At 46.3% G+C, this 18,216-nt stretch overlaps 1 protein-coding gene across 1 annotated transcript in view; it reads right to left on the reverse strand.

Moving 5' to 3' along the window:
• The window catches only part of LOC119953737 (interleukin-27 subunit beta-like), a 47,716-nt gene that overhangs the window by 18,576 nt on the left and 10,924 nt on the right, over nucleotides 1–18,216 (reverse strand). Inside the window, exons 2-4 of the mRNA XM_038778302.1 lie at nucleotides 15,029–15,138; nucleotides 13,493–13,729; nucleotides 4,468–4,585 (exon numbers count right to left, since the gene is read on the reverse strand). Of these exons, the coding sequence (XP_038634230.1) occupies nucleotides 4,468–4,585; nucleotides 13,493–13,729; nucleotides 15,029–15,116 (443 nt within the window). The 5' untranslated portion in view covers nucleotides 15,117–15,138. The remainder of the gene's footprint in view (nucleotides 1–4,467; nucleotides 4,586–13,492; nucleotides 13,730–15,028; nucleotides 15,139–18,216) is intronic.

The following is an 18,216-nucleotide window of genomic DNA, read 5'->3' on the forward strand; positions in this document are numbered from 1 at the left end:
AAACCACTGGAAGAGGATTCCCAGTGTTGCGGCACCTGTGGCTGAAGAAACCACAGGAACTGGCAAAGCCAGATCAGCCAACAAGCACCCAAGTTGAGGGAAGCTCCTGCCCAGAGCCACGACCCTCCACCTAGAGCAGCCGGATGAGGACAAGTCCATGCAGTTGAATTGCATCACCATGTTATAGGTCGCCCCCATCAAAATCACTATCTAAGTGATCGTCACTCACTACAAATGCAGCTGGACTCCGGGGCTGCAGTCTCAGTGAGTGAATGGCAGATGTTCGAAAAGATCCAGCATTTGACCCTAAGATACACCGAGGTGAGGTTGGCAACATACATGGGGTGACCAGGAGCCATCGCAGGTATAAACAATGATCCCAGTTGCCTACAGATCGAGGTTTGTCAGGTTGTCTTTGATAGTTTTACGGGGCCCCAGCCGGAGCCTGCTGGGCCATGATTGGCTGCAAAGGCTCCCCATTTGGACTGGCATCAGATTTTCAGGATGGGCGCTGGGGGATTATACAACGCCCTGGGGAAATATCTGGAGGTTTTCCAGGACGGCCTGGGTAAAATCAAAGGTGCTGTGGCCAAGCTACATGCAAACCCTGAGGCCCAACTAAAGTACTTCAGGGCCCGTCCAGTTCCCTGCGCATTGCTGACAATTGAAAACCTAGGAATCATCCAGCTGGAACAATTTGCAGATTGGGCAGCGCCTGTATTCCTCGTACTGAAACCAGACAAAACTGTCCACTTCTGCAGGGATAACAAGCTAACAATGAACAAGGCCTCTTGTTTGGACAGATACGGGATGCCATGAATACAGGACTTCTGCGCAAAGTTGGCTGGAGGACACACTTTTTCTACACTCGACATGAGTCGCGCAAACCTCCAGTTGGAGCTAAAATCAGGTTTCAGAAAATCTGTGACCATTAATCCCCGCAGAGGCCTCTATGAACACACCAGGTTGCCATTCGGAGTGGAAGGCTTGCGTTATTTTCCAGAGAATCATGGAGGACATCCTACAGGGACTACCACGAATGGCGGTCTAATTGAATGACATCCTGGTCACCGCAGCCACCGAAAAGGATCACCTGAGCAACCTGGTTTTCTGAGACAGGTGTCCACCTTAAGAGAGGAAAATGCATTTTCTATACCAAAGAGATCACATCCTTAAGGTATTGTGTCGACCGAGACAGCATGCACCCAGTAGAGGAGAAGGTGCGAGCAATCAAACAAGCCCCCATGTTGGAGAGTGCAATCAAATTGCGGTGGATCTTAGGACTCGTGAATTATTACAGGAATTTATCCGGAACCTGGCAACCATCCTCGCGTCAATGCATATGCTACTGAAGCAACATCAAGGTCATGGAGAGCGTCGCAAGAAGAAATCTTCACCAAAGTGAAGCGGCGGCTGTTGTCATCAGGATTATTGACCCATTTTGGCCCCTCAAAGCTTTGTATGGTCACTTCTGGTCACTTCATCTTTCCATATGGAATCGGGGCAGTGTTATCCCACTGCATGGACAACAGAAAGGAGAGACCGATAGCCTATGCATCGCAGACTTTGGAGCTTTAGAGCGCAATTATGCCCAGATTGAGGAAGAAGGGCTGTCTGTAGTCATTGCAGTGAAGAAATTTCACAAGTACGTGTGTAGGCATTGGTTCACCATCATAATGAACCACGAGCTATTGCTCGGATTGTTTAAAGAGGACAAGACAATTCCCCCAAAAGCATCTGCCCAGATACAGCGATGGACATTATTGTTAGCAGCGTACAAGTACGTGTTTGAGCATTGCCCGGGTGTGCAGATCGCAAATGTGAACGCTTTGAGCCCGCCCCTGTTGTCGACACACCACCTCCCATCTCCAAAGGACTGACGAGATGGTAGCAACCATAAATTTCATGGATATCTTGCTAGTCACCACCGCACAAATATGCAATTGGTCGGAGAAGGACCCGTTATTGGCAAAGTTACGCCATGTTGTCTTACACGGGGTCAGCAAGGGAAACTGACAAAGGAGCTACAGGTTTTGAGACCAAGCAGCAAGAGCTCAGCATGGAGGACTTCATCCCTCTGTGAGAAGCTTGCGTTGTAATCCGAAGTCAGGGCAGACAAACCATACTTCAAGATCTACACAATGGACACCCGGGGGGTGTCAAAGATAAAAATGCTAGCCAGGAGCTAGGTGTGGTGGCCATGCCTGGATGGTATGATCGAGCAACTGCCCTGAAATGCACCACTTGCCAGGAACATCAGAAGCTTCTGCCAGCTGCACCATTCCACCCATCGGAAAGGTCGAGCTGGCCTTGGGTGCGACTACATGCAGGATTTTCCAGACCTTTTCAAAGCTCAATGTTCTTGCTGATAGTGGACGCGCATTCCAAACATCATTCACCACTTCAAAGGCCAACATCGAGAATCTACGACTCTCATTCAGTACCCATGGCACCCCAGAGGTAATAGTCACGCACCTCAGTCACCATCGAGGAGTTTGCATGTTTTACGAAGACAAACGGGCTGAAGCACCTCCGGACAGTCTCTTACCACCCTTCCTCAAATGATTTGGCTGAACGGGCAGTACAGACTTTCAAGTAGGGCATGAGGAAACAGGCCACTGGATCCGTGAGACGAGGCTGGCGGGCTTCTTGTTCAGCTGCCGGACCACACCACATGTCACGGCTGGTGTGGCACCGGCGGAACAGTTGATGGGCCGGAGGCTCAGAACTGGCCTTAGCCTAACGTTCCTTGAGATTAGCAGGAAAGTAGAAAGGAATCAAGACTTTCAGCAATGGTACCAAAGGAAACGGACACAGGCCAGAAGATCTCGACTGGGGGAGGATATGGCACAGTATACGTCCAAAACTTTGGAGAGGGTGTACCCGCTGGTGGAACAGACTGGACCGATCTTGTACTCGATAAAGACATGAGAATGGAGGGTGCAGAAGCATCTAGACCACCTTCGGAACAGGGGGCCAGCGCCAGGACATACTCCATCGTAAGAATCATCTATCAGCACCCCCGGCCTGGCACAAGGGAATTTGGGACATCATCCCCGAGGTGCATCGACACGGAGATGCGTGAAATGGAAGATTCAGGATCCGACATGGAGACTGAAACATCCTAGTTCTGAAATGATGGTTTCACCAGGGAATAGTTGCCAATGGTAACCCCTGTCATGTGTGAGCACCTTTAAGAAATGGGTGTTTATTAAATAGCTATAGTAGATGTACCTTTAAGAAATGGGTGTTTATCAGTGTGGGTAGAGCTGGGCTGTCTGCCTGCTTTTACTTTCACTTTGGCTGTCTGCTACAGGGTGCATTTTAGTTTCATTTTGAGAGCTTGATAGCTGCAGTCAAAGCAAGAAGGTGTACTAATCTATCGCTCTGCAATCTAAAGACTGTCTCCAGATCCTTTGGTGATTTAAAAATAATACCTGTTTCTGTGGAGAAGTTAAACCTGATGTCTTTCTGTAAAAAGGTTTTTTTGTCTTATGGATGTTGCAACAAAAGATTAAGAGTTATTTATAGAGTACTGTAGTCTTTGGGGAATTTATTGGTGTTGATAGTTGTTAAGATGTTTACTGGGGGTTTATAAAGTGTTAACTGGTATCATAAATAAACATTGTTTTAATTTAAAAGTACTGTGGATCTCTGTTGTATCACACTTGCAGAGTAGGCCCATGTATTCCCCATAATCACAATCTATTAAAAGTTGTGGGTCAGGTGAACTCCATGATACACTTTGGGGTTCTCTAAACCCTGGTCCATAACACCACCACCCCTCCAGATGATTGACACAAACACAACATTCCTCAACAAGCTACAACCCCCCCACCCCCTCCCACCCCCCAACACAGCCCCACAACAGCCGGAGGTGCAATCATGCAATCACAGACAAAGTGGAGAAGACAACCTCCTCCACTCACTACAGAGGAACATACAAACTTTGGGGTGGGAGGGATGTTATAACCCCCATGAAACCCAAGAGGGTGACCTGGTTTATCGCTCCACGGGGCTTGTGGAGTACGGGTTCCTCCGCTGAGGGGCGCAGGCCCAACAGGAGGCTAGTTAACTCCCCAAGATAAAAGCTAGCCCAGGAGGGAGCCGGCATCTCAGGATGGTCCCGGCTAGGACCTAGACAGTTGCTTAGTGTAGTATTTCCTATCTGTGAGTCGGAAATAAATTACTTTTGACTCACATTTTGGGGCTCCTCATTGACTTCTTTCCCCTTCCTGTAGCAAAGATCCATGTTTCAACAAATTCTGTATTTCTTCATAATGTCTCTCCTCTTGATAAGTGACCATTTGGAATAGAAGATGCCTCATTATTGACACCCAATTCAGAGGAAAAGGTTTCCAACCCCCCCCCCCCCACCCCCCCCCCCCCCCCCCCCCACCCCCACCCCCCCCACCCCCCCCTCCCACTGCCCTCCACACACCCATTTATTTAATGGACTTTCCTTACCTGTATGTGACATTGATCCGTGTGGGAAGGTAGGTTTGGTTTTCCAGCTTCCAGGAGCAGACAACATTCAGTGGATATCTGACTGACCAACATGCAACCTGAGGCTTTCCCGGTGGATCTGTAATTTGGAAATCATGATGGGTAATTGCAACACTTGAGGCGCAGAGTAGCAGTGACTCTCCTGTTCCTCTTCCCTGAGATCCGTAACTCAGAATTGGTAATATACTGGGTGGGGTAGGGGGTGTATGGGCAAGGAGGAGGGTTAGTTACCTTAAGCTGACTTGCCAGGCAGAAAACCCACTGGACTGGGTGCAACACTGGTTTTACGACTCGCCCAATCAGAACTTAATTGAATGGAGTGTGAAGCCAGCATTGCACCCAATCCTGTCAGTTCTCGACAGTTAGGTTAAAATTGCCCCTCCATAATGTGTATTACCATCACCATAACTCATTTTCTAAAACTCTGCTTATCACACTGGTTTAGCTCACCAGGCTAAATCGCTGGCTTTTAAAGCAGACCAAGCAGGCCAGCAGCACGGTTCGATTCCCGTATCAGCCTCCCCGGACAGGCGCCGGAATGTGGCGACTAGGGGCTTTTCACAGTAACTTCATTGAAGCCTACTCGTGACAATAAGCGATTTTCATTTCATTTCAGATGTCAGCCCTGGTATCTGGTGTCAGAGTCACAATTTCCCAGACAGTGTAAAACATAGCCAGATACAGAATTAATCTCCCTCTAGTTATCTCCAATTAGGTGCAGAATTACACCAATGTGAATTTTTCCATATACCGACTCTGATTAAGATTGAACTCTGGTTTGTTAATCAGGTTTATGCCTCAATTGTGGCATACTGGCCATAATCTATGAGCTCCCAACATCATATTGAGGGGGGTTACCCCAAAGAAGTGCTTGGAAATCCCCTTCAGCGGTTCACAGCTAAGGAAGCGGATGACACAAAGATTGGCGGAGTTCAAAAGGATATGGATATGTCAAAGGGTTCAATAGGAAATGGATAGGTTGGAGACTTGGACACAGAAATGGCATCTACTCCCCCCAGCTCTGAGTGGATTCGCCCCAAGCACCCCCCACCACCCCCACCCACCACCACTCCCACAAGCCTGGCCTGACAAGAGACTGCCAGTTTGTATTCTAATGGTGAACATCTCCCACAGTCGTGTGCCCCTGGAGATCACAATATGTAGCTCAGTGTGCCTGAAGCTGTGGTGGGTGTGTGCATCCATAAAAGAGAGGGAAAGTGGACCTCATGAGCTGGATTTCAAGGGCGCCATATTCCCTGTGCTCCTACCATCTCCGCATCCTGAGAACAAAAGCCGGCTGCCCTCAGTCATTTTCCACTCTCCTGGACGTTAATTGGCTCAGGGGAAATTTCTGTCCCCGTCTGGGGGACAAGTCCCCTCTTAGAGCATTCTGGCCAATCCGATTGCCCAGCAGCTCTGTAGTCCCAGCAATGGCAGGTTTGCACGCTGGGACTACAGCCAGTCCCTGATGAAGCCAGTACACTGATGAAGGCCCATGGGGCCTCACGGTAGCATGGTGGTTAGCATCAATGCTTCACAGCTCCAGGGTCCCAGGTTCGATTCCCGGCTGGGTCACTGTCTGTGTGGAGTCTGCACGTCCTCCCCGTGTGCGCGTGGGTTTCCTCCGGGTGCTCCGGTTTCCTCCCACAGTCCAAAGATGTGCGGGTTAGGTGGATTGGCCATGCTAAATTGCCCGTAGTGTAAGGTTAATGGGGGGATTGTTGGGTTACGGGTATACGGGTTACGTGGGTTTAAGTGGGGTGATCATTGTTCGGCACAACATCGAGGGCCGAAGGGCCTGTTCTGTGCTGTACTGTTCTATGAAAGAGGGGGTTATGGTAACCGAAGGAAAGGTAAATCCGGTCCATTAGTAGGTCCTGACTGGCAGACTCCGTGAGAGGGGTGAGGGAGGTGGGGAGGGGCATGGTTTGACAGGTTCAGTGGTGAAGGTTATAGGTTGATACGACCTGGGTGAGGATGCATCCGATGGGCACCGGGGGCCTCGCCAAAGCAGGTGCTGCCCAGCAAGCAACTCACCTGGCAAAAGTGTCCATTAATTGGCCACTAAAGTGCCTCAATAGGCCCAAGAGTGAGGGGGCCATCCTACGCCTCCACTGTCCCTCATAAAATGGAAGATAGGTTGAGTTTGGGTGGGAAGGCAGCAGACAAGACACATGCTGTACTTTACAAGAAGCTCCCCATCTTCAGAAACACCGGCGGGTGGGAATAAAATCAAACACAAAATCTCTGCCCCAGACCCCAACCTTATTAGGAGGCTTGTTCACAATTTGCAGAATAATTCCAAGCCTTACTTCTTCAACAGTAACAATTACACCAACTTTCCTTTAATTAGTACCTTTATTATAAGAAACCGTTCCAAGGTTTGTGCTACATGAATGCCAGTGCTACAACCTCCAACAGGAGAGAATCTAACTAGCGCCCCTTGACATTCAATGGCATTACCATCGCTGAATCCCCGACTATCACCATCCCAGGGTTACCATTGGCCAGAAACTGAACTGGACTAGCCATATAAATACTGTGGCTACATGGGCAGGTCAGAGGCTGGGAATTCTGCAGCAAGTAACTCATCTCCTGAGTGTGTGTGGAAAAGGTACATTCTCTCAGGGGGTACTGTTTAAATAGGGAGTGACTGAAAATGTCTCATTCAGTTGCAAACATTTTCCTTGATGTGGAAGAGGTCACTTGGGCTAGTTTACAATGAGTGACTGAAACAAAACCTTTGGATTTGGTGAACAAGCCGCAGATTACTTTTTCTGAAGGGGTTAGGAAGATCATTGAATTTACAGAGCAGAAATGGGCCGTTCGGTCCATCGAGGCTGCACCGGCCCTTGGAAAGAGCACCCTACTTAAGCCCATACCTCCACCCTATCGCCGTAACCCAGTAACCCCACCTAACCTTTTGGAGATAAAACAAACAATAGCCCAGCATTTAAATTTGTCAGAGACACAGCTTGAATCATCCGAATTAGCTAGAATTCAAGTAGAAATGAAACAATTAGAAATGCAGGAAAAAAATAAACAAAAAGAAATAGAACTGAAGAAATTGGAAATAAAAGAAAAGGAGAAAGTTTCCTCTGGCAGAGGGAAAGGGAAAGGTGAAAGAATTTGAACATCACAAAATGGAAATGAATGAAAGAGAGTTGGGAAGGGAAAGAGAATATCAACTTAAAATATTGGAGTTAAAGGCAGAAGTTGAGGAACGTCTAGAGGAAAGATAAAACACTCCCCATTAAAGCCTAGTAAGGATATGTTTAAATGTATTCAAGCATTGCCAATGTTTGATGAAAAAGATATGGAAGCCTTTTTTAATCTTATTTGAGAAAGTGGATAAGCAATTAAATTGGCCAAAGAGCATGTGAGTATTGTTATTCAAACAAAGTTAGCAGGTAGAGCGAGTGAAGTGTTTGCATCACTACCACAGTAAGTATCTAGGGATTATGATGATGTGAGAAAAAACATATTAAGTGCATATGAACTAGTACCAGAAGCCTACAGCCGGAAGTTTAGAAATCTCAGGAAAGAACCAGGTCAGGCATATATAGAATTTGAAAGCGTTAAGCAAAATAATTTTGACAGGTGGACTATAGCCTTAAAAAAGACAAAACATATGATGCTCTTCAAGAAACAATTATTTTGGAGCAATTTAAAGATTCACTTCATGCAGTAGTGAGAACTCATGTGGAAGGGCAAAGGGTTAAAACTGCTAAATTAGCAGCAGGAATGGCAGATGATTTGAATTAGTTCACAAAGCAAAGTTTGGTTTTCAACATCAATTTCAATCTGTGATGGATAGAAACTAGAGAATCAAATTAGATAGTCAGAGAAAAAGCAGTTTTATCAGAAAGCATCTACAGAGATAGAATCTGATTGTATACCAGAGTGTTATTACATTAGAAAGAATGTATTGATGAGAAAATGGAGACCTTTACATATTCAGGAAGATTAAAAATGGCAGAAGTTCAGCAAGTGGTATAACCGGTGGATTATGAAAAGGAAGTATTGTGGGTAACACATGAGGTTCCGGTAGGAGTTAATTTAAGAAAACATAAGCAAAAATACAAAAACATTTTTATTGGCCTGGACTGCATAAAGGTGTAGTAAAATTTTGTCATACATGTCACACATGTCAGGTAATAGGGAAACTTCAGGCGGTAATCAAACCAGCACTCTTAATACCCATTCCAGCATTTGAGGAACATTTTAAGAGGGTCCTAATTGATTGTCTGGATCCTCTGCCAAAAATGAAATTTTACTCAAATGGGTATCATCCAGAATTACAAGGAGCATTAGAAAGGTGGCAAGAAGCATGTTGATGGCCTCTAGTCAGGATTATCCAGAGGACTGGGATAAAGGAATTCTATTTGTACTATTTTCAATTAGAGATGCACTTAATGAATCAACTAACTTCAGTCCATTCAAATTGATTTTTGGTCATGAGGTAAGAGAACAACTTCAATTGATCAAAGAGAAATTGGTGAGTCAACGTTCTGAGACTGTTGTTGGACTATGTGTTCAGCTTTAGGGAGAGATTAATAGGAATGGAGTTGGCTCAAAAACATTTTAATTTGTCACAGCGTGATGGAGAAGGAAAGAAGGAGGAGGTGTTTGTCATTCTTACTCAGGGAGAAGTAATAAATTCAGGTGATTCTGAATTTCACATTCTCAAATTAGAAATTGGGAAAAATTACTGAATGACCTTCCTGAGAAAAATCAAAGTGACCTGAAATAATAATTACAGTCACATCGACTTATATATGGGAACAAATTGGGAAGTGCAAAAGCAATTATACATGATGTAGATGTCGAAAGTGCTACTCTAATTAAGCAACATCCATACAGGCTCAGTCCACTAAAGTCAGCACAGGTACAAAAGGAGAAAACATGCTTAAGAATGATATAATAAAAGTGAGTTGCAGTGATTGGAGCTCGCCAATTGTGATGGTGCCAAAACCAGATGGAACAGAACGATTGTGTGTTGATTATAGAAAAGTCAATGCAGTTACAAAATCAGATTTGTATCCTATTCCTTGATTGGAAGACTGTGTTGAAATGGTGAGACCAGCTAATTTTATTACAGAAACTTGACCTACTTAAAGGATATTGGCAAATACCTGTATCAGACGGGATGAATTATGTTTTGGCTTTTATGACACCAAATCATCTGTATCAGTTTAAAGTTATGCCATTTGGAATGAAGAAACAACCAGCAACACTCCAATGATTGACCAGCAAGGTTCAGTCAAACATGGAAGGAACATTTGGAACATTTAAATCAGCTATTCGATCAACTACAGAAGACTCAATTGGTGGTAAACTTGGCTAAAAATAAATTCAACGAAAGCGAGTCACATTCTTAGGCCATACAATTGCACATGGTCAGGTGGCCCCATGGAATGTGAAAATGAAAGCTATTGGGGGAGTTTCCAATACCATCAACGAGGAGAGATGTTCTGAGATTTATGGGTTTCTACCAGAAATCTGTGTCAAATTTTAGCGGTGTGGTTGCTGCACTAACTGAACTTTCAGTGGACGTTAGAATGTCGGGGGTGGCATTTAACAATCTGAAAACTGTTAACCACCTAATTATGCCAAACAATTTAATGTGGCAATTACGCGACTGAAGTGGCCATTGGTGCTGTACTCAGAAACTAAATACTTATTGAAAGAAACATTCAACCATCAAGAAGGAGACATTGAGTTTGGTATTGGCGTTACAGCATTTGAACATTTATGTTGCTAACATTTCATTGGAGACAATTTTATATTAAGACCATAATCAATTAAAGGTTTTGGAAAAGTTTAAGGAATGAAATGCAAGACTGTTTAGATGGAGTTTATTGCTACAACCATTTAATTTTAAAATTATACATGCAGCAGGAAGAGAAAACATGACTGCAGATGCTTTATCATGGCTTTGAAATGTGAGAAGACACGAACGTTCAAAGGTGGAAAGGAAAAACCGTACTTGACTATTCGCATGTTTAAATTTGCATGGTTAAATGTAATATGATATGTATCTTACAGAGTATTTGTTGTGTTTAGAAATGAGTAACGTTTATGATTCTTAGGGAGCAGGTGTGATAAATTTAGAAATTTTAGACATATTGTCTTCTCTGTATTTGGTGCAGTAAAGATTAAATGCCTGGGTTAGTGAGTAAATGCCTGGGTTAGTGAGCATATGCCTGGGTTAGTGAGTAAGTGCCTGGGTTAGTGAGTATATGCCTGGGTTAGTGAGTATATGCCTGGGTTAGTGAGTATATGCCTGGGTTAGTGAATCAATGCCTGGGTTAGTGAGTATATGCCTGGGTTAGTGAGTATATGCCTGGGTTAGTGAGTATATGCCTGGGTTAGTGAGTAAATGCCTGGGTTAGTGAGTATATGCCTGGGTTAGTGAGTAAATGCCTGGGTTAGTGAGTAAATGCCTTGGTTAGTGAATAAATGCCTGGGTTAGTGAGTATATGCCTGGGTTAGTGAGTATATGCCTGGGTTAGTGGGTAATTGCCTGGGTTAGTGAGTATATTCCTGGGTTAGTGAGTAAACGCCTGGGTTAATGAGTATATGCCTGGGTTAGTGAGTATATGCCTGGGTTAGTGAGTATATGCCTGGGTTAGTGAGTATATGCCTGAGTTAGTGAGTAAATGCCTGGGTTAGTGAGTATATGCCTGGGTTAGTGAGTAAATGCCTGGGTTAGTGGGTATATGCCTGGGTTAGTGAGTATATGCCTGGGTTAGTGAGTACTGTAGTCCCCCGTTATAACGCGGGTGTTGGGGTCCAAGACAGCCACCGTGTTGCATCCGAGCCGCGGATATCCACGATGGGGGTTTTAAATTTATTTAAAAATCTATGCATGTGCTTCCCATTGTGAGTCTACGGGGGGCGGGGGGAGTGGTCAGACCCCCGTAGACTCACAATGGGAAGCGCATGCATAGATTTTTAAATCAATTTAAAACCCCCATCGTGGATCTAATTAAAACATAAAACTGATTGCCACAGAATGAGGCTGGGAGTTATTCCAGAGGGAAACCCACAGAAACTTACCAGGAACTCTGTTGGGTTTCACCAAACTGGAGGAAAGGATTGCCTTTCAAAAATATGTTCTGACCGCCACCGGTTTAAAGAACCTGTCTGCTGTGCAGGGTTGAGGCAGCTGTAGCTCTGCACTATCCACTTCCGGACGCTGTGTGAGCTGCTCCTCTCTAACTGAATCTCCCTCCAATCAGCCGGCAGTGTCAACTTCAGCGGCCGGCTCACTTTGATCCAGAGAGGGAAGCTGACAGTTGGGGTCCATAAGCCCCCCCGCCGTATATCGCGAACCGCGGTATTGCGGAGCGCGGTATAACGGGGGACTACTGTATATGCCTGGGTTAGTGAGTAAATGCCTAGGTTAATGAGTATATGCCTGGATTAGTGAGTAAATGCCTGGGTTAGTGAGTATGTGCCTGGGTTAGTGAGTATATGCCTGGGTTAGTGAGTATATGCCTGGGTTAGTGAGTATATGCCTGGGTTAGTGAGTATATGCCTGGGTTAGTGAGTATATGCCTGGGTTAGTGAGTATATGACTGCTGCAGTAGTGTGTTTAAAAATCCTGGCTCGCAAGACAGCTGAGCTTTTTTGGGAGCCAGAGGTGGAATGAAAGCATTGTAAATGTCTGGGCTGATGAAGTTTTGTTTGGATTACGAGGGTTCCTTGCGGAGTAGTTAATTAAAGACAATGGGCTGGATTCTCCGATTGCCAATGCTGAAATCGCATTCGGTGCCGATTAGGAGAATCCGTTTTTATGCCGAAAACAGGGGTGGCGCCATTTTGCGGATGCTCCGCCCCCTCAAAAACAGCATCATCACTGAGTACCCCACACACCGTTGGGACGGCTTCAGGACATCACCTGAGGCCCTCCCCCCGATGGGCCGACTTCCTGACAGTGTGGGGCACGTGTGCTCACAGTTTTCGGAGACCTCGCATGGTGGCTGCGGACTGTGTCCAGCAGCATCATAATCAGGGAGGGAGCCGCTCTGCTAGCTGGGGGTACTTTTGCGAGGACTGGGGGGACTGGTGGGGGGGGGGGGGTGGTCCGGGAGAGGCAAGGGGTGTTGCAGGGGGGCACTATCTGGCAGGCTGGGTCCGCACATGGCCGACACCATGTTGTACGGCGCGACAGCTGCAGATCGCCGCCGTGCACATGCACGGCCATGGACCTGGCAATTCTCCGTCCATTTCTGCAGATATCTTGGTCGTAGGACATAGCCTCAAAATCAGACAATTCAACACATTGTGTTCAGTTTAGTGAGATGATGTAGTTAATGGGAAGTGCCAGGGGTTGAAGCAGTCAGATGTTGAGGTTCAGTTTTTTAGTTTGTGACTGGAAGGCAAGCTGAGAGGTTTCTGAAGAAATCCAGCTGAGATTCTGCATGGTCCGGACAGGGTTCAGGTCTACTGTTTCAAACAGACTCAAAAGACATCTCTGTGCAAGTATTCCTTAGTTCCAACTATGTTTAAAAGTGGTTTTGAAACTGAGATGCTTCTGTTATTTTGAGTAGAAATAAAGATAGCAGTTACTGTACTGAGTAGTATTATTTAAAGGGTAATTGTCGATTATTTTCTTGTGTGATGTTAAAGATATTTTAATACAGTGTTATAATGAAGTTTTTCAATATACCATATCACTATTTGTGCGTGAAATCACTCCTGGAATGAAGTATCCTTTCCTCACAGTCTTACAAATTAAAACAAAATATTGAGGTTTCTGTCCAGTATCCTAGCAACTGTTGGGTCTGGTCCAGGATCGTAATTTTAAAAAACACATTCCATAAACACATTTACAAAGGTGCTACACAGGAGTGTACCTAACAACTTGCTTTCTGGAGAGTTTTCAAAGTGAATTGCTGAGACTGTCATAATCTCGGGAACTCTGCCAAGGATTGACATTGAATGACAACGCGATTAATTTAATTCGCTTTAAACCTACAGCCTAACAGCAATGAGACTGTGCTGTAAACATTGCCTGACTCCAGATTGTGACAGCTGTACCGCCCTTCCTGGGATTCAATGACGTTGAAGAGGGTGAGGCTTGTTCCAGTTAGTTCCATGTCTTTGGTTCTGATGATTTCTGAGTCATTCAGCCGCCATTCGGCCATTCTATTACCTGTGGTTTTACATAATAGTGTGATGTTCCTCCCGATCTGACCATACTGTGTGATAACACCTGAAACACAAGGAGAAAACACTCCAAGTTGAGTTCAGTACAATGGCTTATATCAATTTCTCCTGTTGATTCAGTGATTGCATGGTTTGATATGTAGCTCCATACCCTGTCATTAAGCTGTAGTGAGTTAGTTGAGGCCATTTTGAGAAACACTGGGATACCGTGACATTGTTGATAATGTCACGGGACTAGTAATCCAGAGGTCCAGGCTAATGACATGAGGACATGTGCAAGGCAATGTTGAGACTGCCCCAGGGGTACTGTGGAGAGTTTTGGTCTCAATACTTGAGGAGGAATGTAGCTGCATTAGAGGTGGTTCAAAAGAGGTTCACTAGATTGAGTCCAGAGATGAGGGAACCATAAAATTCCTACAGTGCAGAAGGAGACCATTCAGCCCATCGAGTCTGCACTGACCCTCTGAAAGAGCACCATAGCTAGGCCCACCATAACCCCACCTAACCTGCACATTTTTAACTGTGGGAGGAAACCATGGCACTCAGGGGAAACCCATGAAGGCATGGGGAGAACGTACAAACTCCACACAGATAGTCAGCCAAGGCTGGAATAGAACCCCGGTCCCTGGCGCTGTGAGGCAGCAGTGTTAGCCACTATGCCACAGTGCGACGCTGGATTGTTCTTATGAAGAGAGATTGAGCCATGTGGTTGATTCTTAACTGCCCTCTGATATTGCCGAGGAGCCGCTAAGCTCAATGGCAACTAGGGATGAGCAGCGAATACCGGCCTTGCCAGCAATGCCCAAATCCCAGGAAAATATAAATAAAACACAGCCCAAGGCAAGGGATGTAACAGATTAGCCAGTTTTCAAACTCATGCTGGAGGATTTTTGAATACATTTAAACGTCATTATTACTCCTGATAATTGTCCTCCCCAACCCGTGTTAGATTGTCTATTTACGTCGGCCAATCACGACAGGTCCCCTGGGGCGTACACCTGGCGAGCGCACAAAGAACAAATTAGTTTAGGTGTGTTATGTGTTTACAATGATATAAAAGAACAAGCCACCCATGAGGGATTGTGTACACACATTGTGGATTCCTTCATCGGGCGAATGAGCTGCACTCCGAAAGCTAGTGATTCGAAGCAAACCTGTTGGGCTTTAATCTGGTGTTGCAAGACCTCTTACTGTGCTCACCCCAGTCCAACGCCGGCATCTCCACGTCAGTTTTTATGATGCAGCAAGAGTGGTAATAGTATAAAGTATTTAGCAGTTTTCCTCACCCACAACCCCTAAATTTGATTAGAGCGTTTCAGCAGGGATCAAGGAAGGAACAACTTACCATCCACAACAGTTTGCCCTTCTGTTGTGACTAGGATATTTAGCAGCAGCATCATAGTACGAAGGATTATGGTCAGCTTCAGGTACATCTTGGATATCTAAAAATCAGACTTAAGGGAGTCGGACACAAATGAAGAAATAAGGTTGGCTGGGAACACATAGCAAGGAACACATTTAATTCACATGTTGAGGTGATATTAGAAACAAAGCACAATGATAGTCATTTGAACAGCAAAACTCACATAATGTGGAACATGTGCATGGAACAGTTTCAGTGCACTCGCGCAGAGGAACTGGGTAGCACAGTGTGTCAGTGCTGAGGGACTGGATGGCAGTGTGTCAGTGCACAAGTGCAGATTGATTCGATGGCCAGTGTGTCAGCGCACTAGTGCAGAGGGATTAGATGGCACAGTGTGTTAGTGCATTAGTGCAGAGGGATTAGATGGCACAGTGTGTTAGTACATTCGTGCAGAGGGATTAGATAGCACATGTGTGTTAGTGCACTAGTGCAGAGGAACTGGGTAGTACAGTGTGTCAGTGCACTATCGTAGAGGTAGTGGGTAGCACAATGTGTCTGCACACAATTGCAGATGGACTGGGTGGCACATTGTGTCAGGGCACTAGTGCAGGGGGATTAGATGGCACAGCGTGTTAGTGAACTCATGCAGAGGAACTGGGTGGAACACAGTGTGTCAGTGCACTAGTTCAGAAGGATTAGATGGCACAGGTGTTAGTGCACTAGTGCAGAGGGATTAGATGGCACAGTGTGTTAGTGCACTAGTGCAGAGGAACTGGGTAGCATATTGTGTCAGTGCGCTAGTGCAGAAGGATTAGATGGCACAGGTGTTAGTGCACTAGAGCAGAGGGATTAGATGGCACAGTGTGTTAGTGCACTAGTGCAGAGGAACTGGGTAGCATATTGTGTCAGAGCACTAGTGCAGAAGGATTAGATGGCACAGTGTGTTAGTGCACTAGTGCAGAGGAACTGGGTAGCACAGTGTGTCAGTGCACTAGCGCAGAGGTAGTATGTAGCACAATGTGTCTGCACACAATTGCAGATGGACAGGATAGCACATTGTGTCAGAGCACTAGTGCAGAAGGATTAGATGGCACAGATGTTAGTGCACTAGTGGAGAGGGATTAGATGGCACAGTGTGACATCACTCTAGTGCAGATGAACTTTATGGCAGTGTGTGTCAGTGCACTAATGCAGATGGAGTGATTGGGAGAGTGTGTCCGTGCACACATGCAGATGGATTGGATGGCACAGTGTGACATCACTCTAGTGCAAATGAACTTTATGGCAGTGTGTGTCAGTGCACTAATGCAGATGGAGTGGGTGGCACTGTGTGTCAGTGCACTAGTGCAGATGGAGTGGGTGGCACCGTGTGTCCGTGCACTAGTGCAGGTGGAGTGGGTGGCACTGTGTGTTAGTCCACTAGTGAAGATGGAGTGGGTGGCACTGTGTGTCAGTGCACTAGTGCAAATGGAGTGGGTGGTACCGTGGGTTAGTGCACTAATGCAGGTGGAGTGGGTGGTATCGTGTGTCAGTGCACTCATGCAGATGTAGTGGGTGGTACCGTGTGTTAGCGCACTAGTGCAGATGGAGTGGGTGGCACTGTGTGTCAGTGCACTAATGCAGGTGGAGTAGGTGACACTGTGTGTCCGTGCACTAGTGCAGGTGGAGTGGGTGGTACCGTGGGTCAGTGCACTAATGCAGATGGAGTGGGTGGTACCGTGTGTCAGTGCACTAGTGCAGGTGGAGTGGGTGACACTGTGTGTCAGTGCACTAATGCAGGTGGAGTAGGTGACACTGTGTGTCAGTGCACTAGTGCAGGTGGAGTGGGTGACACTGTGTGTCAGTGCAGAGGGACTGGATGGCAGTGTGTCAGTGCACAAGTGCAGATTGATTCGATGGCACAGTGTGTCAGTGCAATAGTGCAGAGGAACTGGGTAGCACAGTGTGTCAGTGCACTAGTGCAGAGGGATTAGATGGCACAGTGTGTTAGTGCATTAGTGCAGAGGGATTAGATGGCACAGTGTGTTAGTGCATTCGTGCAGAGGGATTAGATAGCACATGTGTGTTAGTGCACTAGTGCAGAGGAACTGGGTAGCACAGTGTGTCAGTGCACTAGCGCAGAGGTAGTATGTAGCACAATGTGTCTGCACACAATTGCAGATGGACAGGATAGCACATTGTGTCAGAGCACTAGTGCAGAAGGATTAGATGGCACAGGTGTTAGTGCACTAGTGGAGAGGGATTAGATGGCACAGTGTGACATCACTCTAGTGCAGATGAACTTTATGGCAGTGTGTGTCAGTGCACTAATGCAGATGGAGTGATTGGGAGAGTGTGTCCGTGCACACATGCAGATGGATTGGATGGCACAGTGTGACATCACTCTAGTGCAAATGAACTTTATGGCAGTGTGTGTCAGTGCACTAATGCAGATGGAGTGGGTGGCACTGTGTGTCAGTGCACTAGTGCAGATGGAGTGGGTGGCACCGTGTGTCCGTGCACTAGTGCAGGTGGAGTGGGTGGCACTGTGTGTTAGTCCACTAGTGAAGATGGAGTGGGTGGCACTGTGTATCAGTGCACTAGTGCAAATGGAGTGGGTGGTACCGTGGGTTAGTGCACTAATGCAGGTGGAGTGGGTGGTATCGTGTGTCAGTGCACTCATGCAGATGTAGTGGGTGGTACCGTGTGTTAGCGCACTAGTGCAGATGGAGTGGGTGGCACTGTGTGTCAGTGCACTAATGCAGGTGGAGTAGGTGACACTGTGTGTCCGTGCACTAGTGCAGGTGGAGTGGGTGGTACCGTGGGTCAGTGCACTAATGCAGATGGAGTGGGTGGTACCGTGTGTCAGTGCACTAGTGCAGGTGGGAATCGTGTTTCCTTTTTAATTTTTTTTCCAATTAAGCGGCAATTTAGCGTGACCAATCCACCTAGCCTGCACATAGAACATAGAACAGTACAGCACAGAACCCTTCGGCCCTCAATGTTGTGCCGAGCCATGATCACCCTACTCAAACCCACGTATCCACCCTATACCCGTAACCCAACAACCCCCCCCCTTAACCTTACTTTTATTAGGACACTACGGGCAATTTAGCATGGCCAATCCACCTAACCCGCACATCTTTGGACTGTGGGAGGAAACCGGAGCACCCGGAGGAAACCCACGCACA

The sequence above is a fragment of the Scyliorhinus canicula genome, chromosome 18, assembly GCF_902713615.1.
Source record: "Scyliorhinus canicula chromosome 18, sScyCan1.1, whole genome shotgun sequence".
Taxonomy (NCBI): domain Eukaryota; kingdom Metazoa; phylum Chordata; class Chondrichthyes; order Carcharhiniformes; family Scyliorhinidae; genus Scyliorhinus; species Scyliorhinus canicula.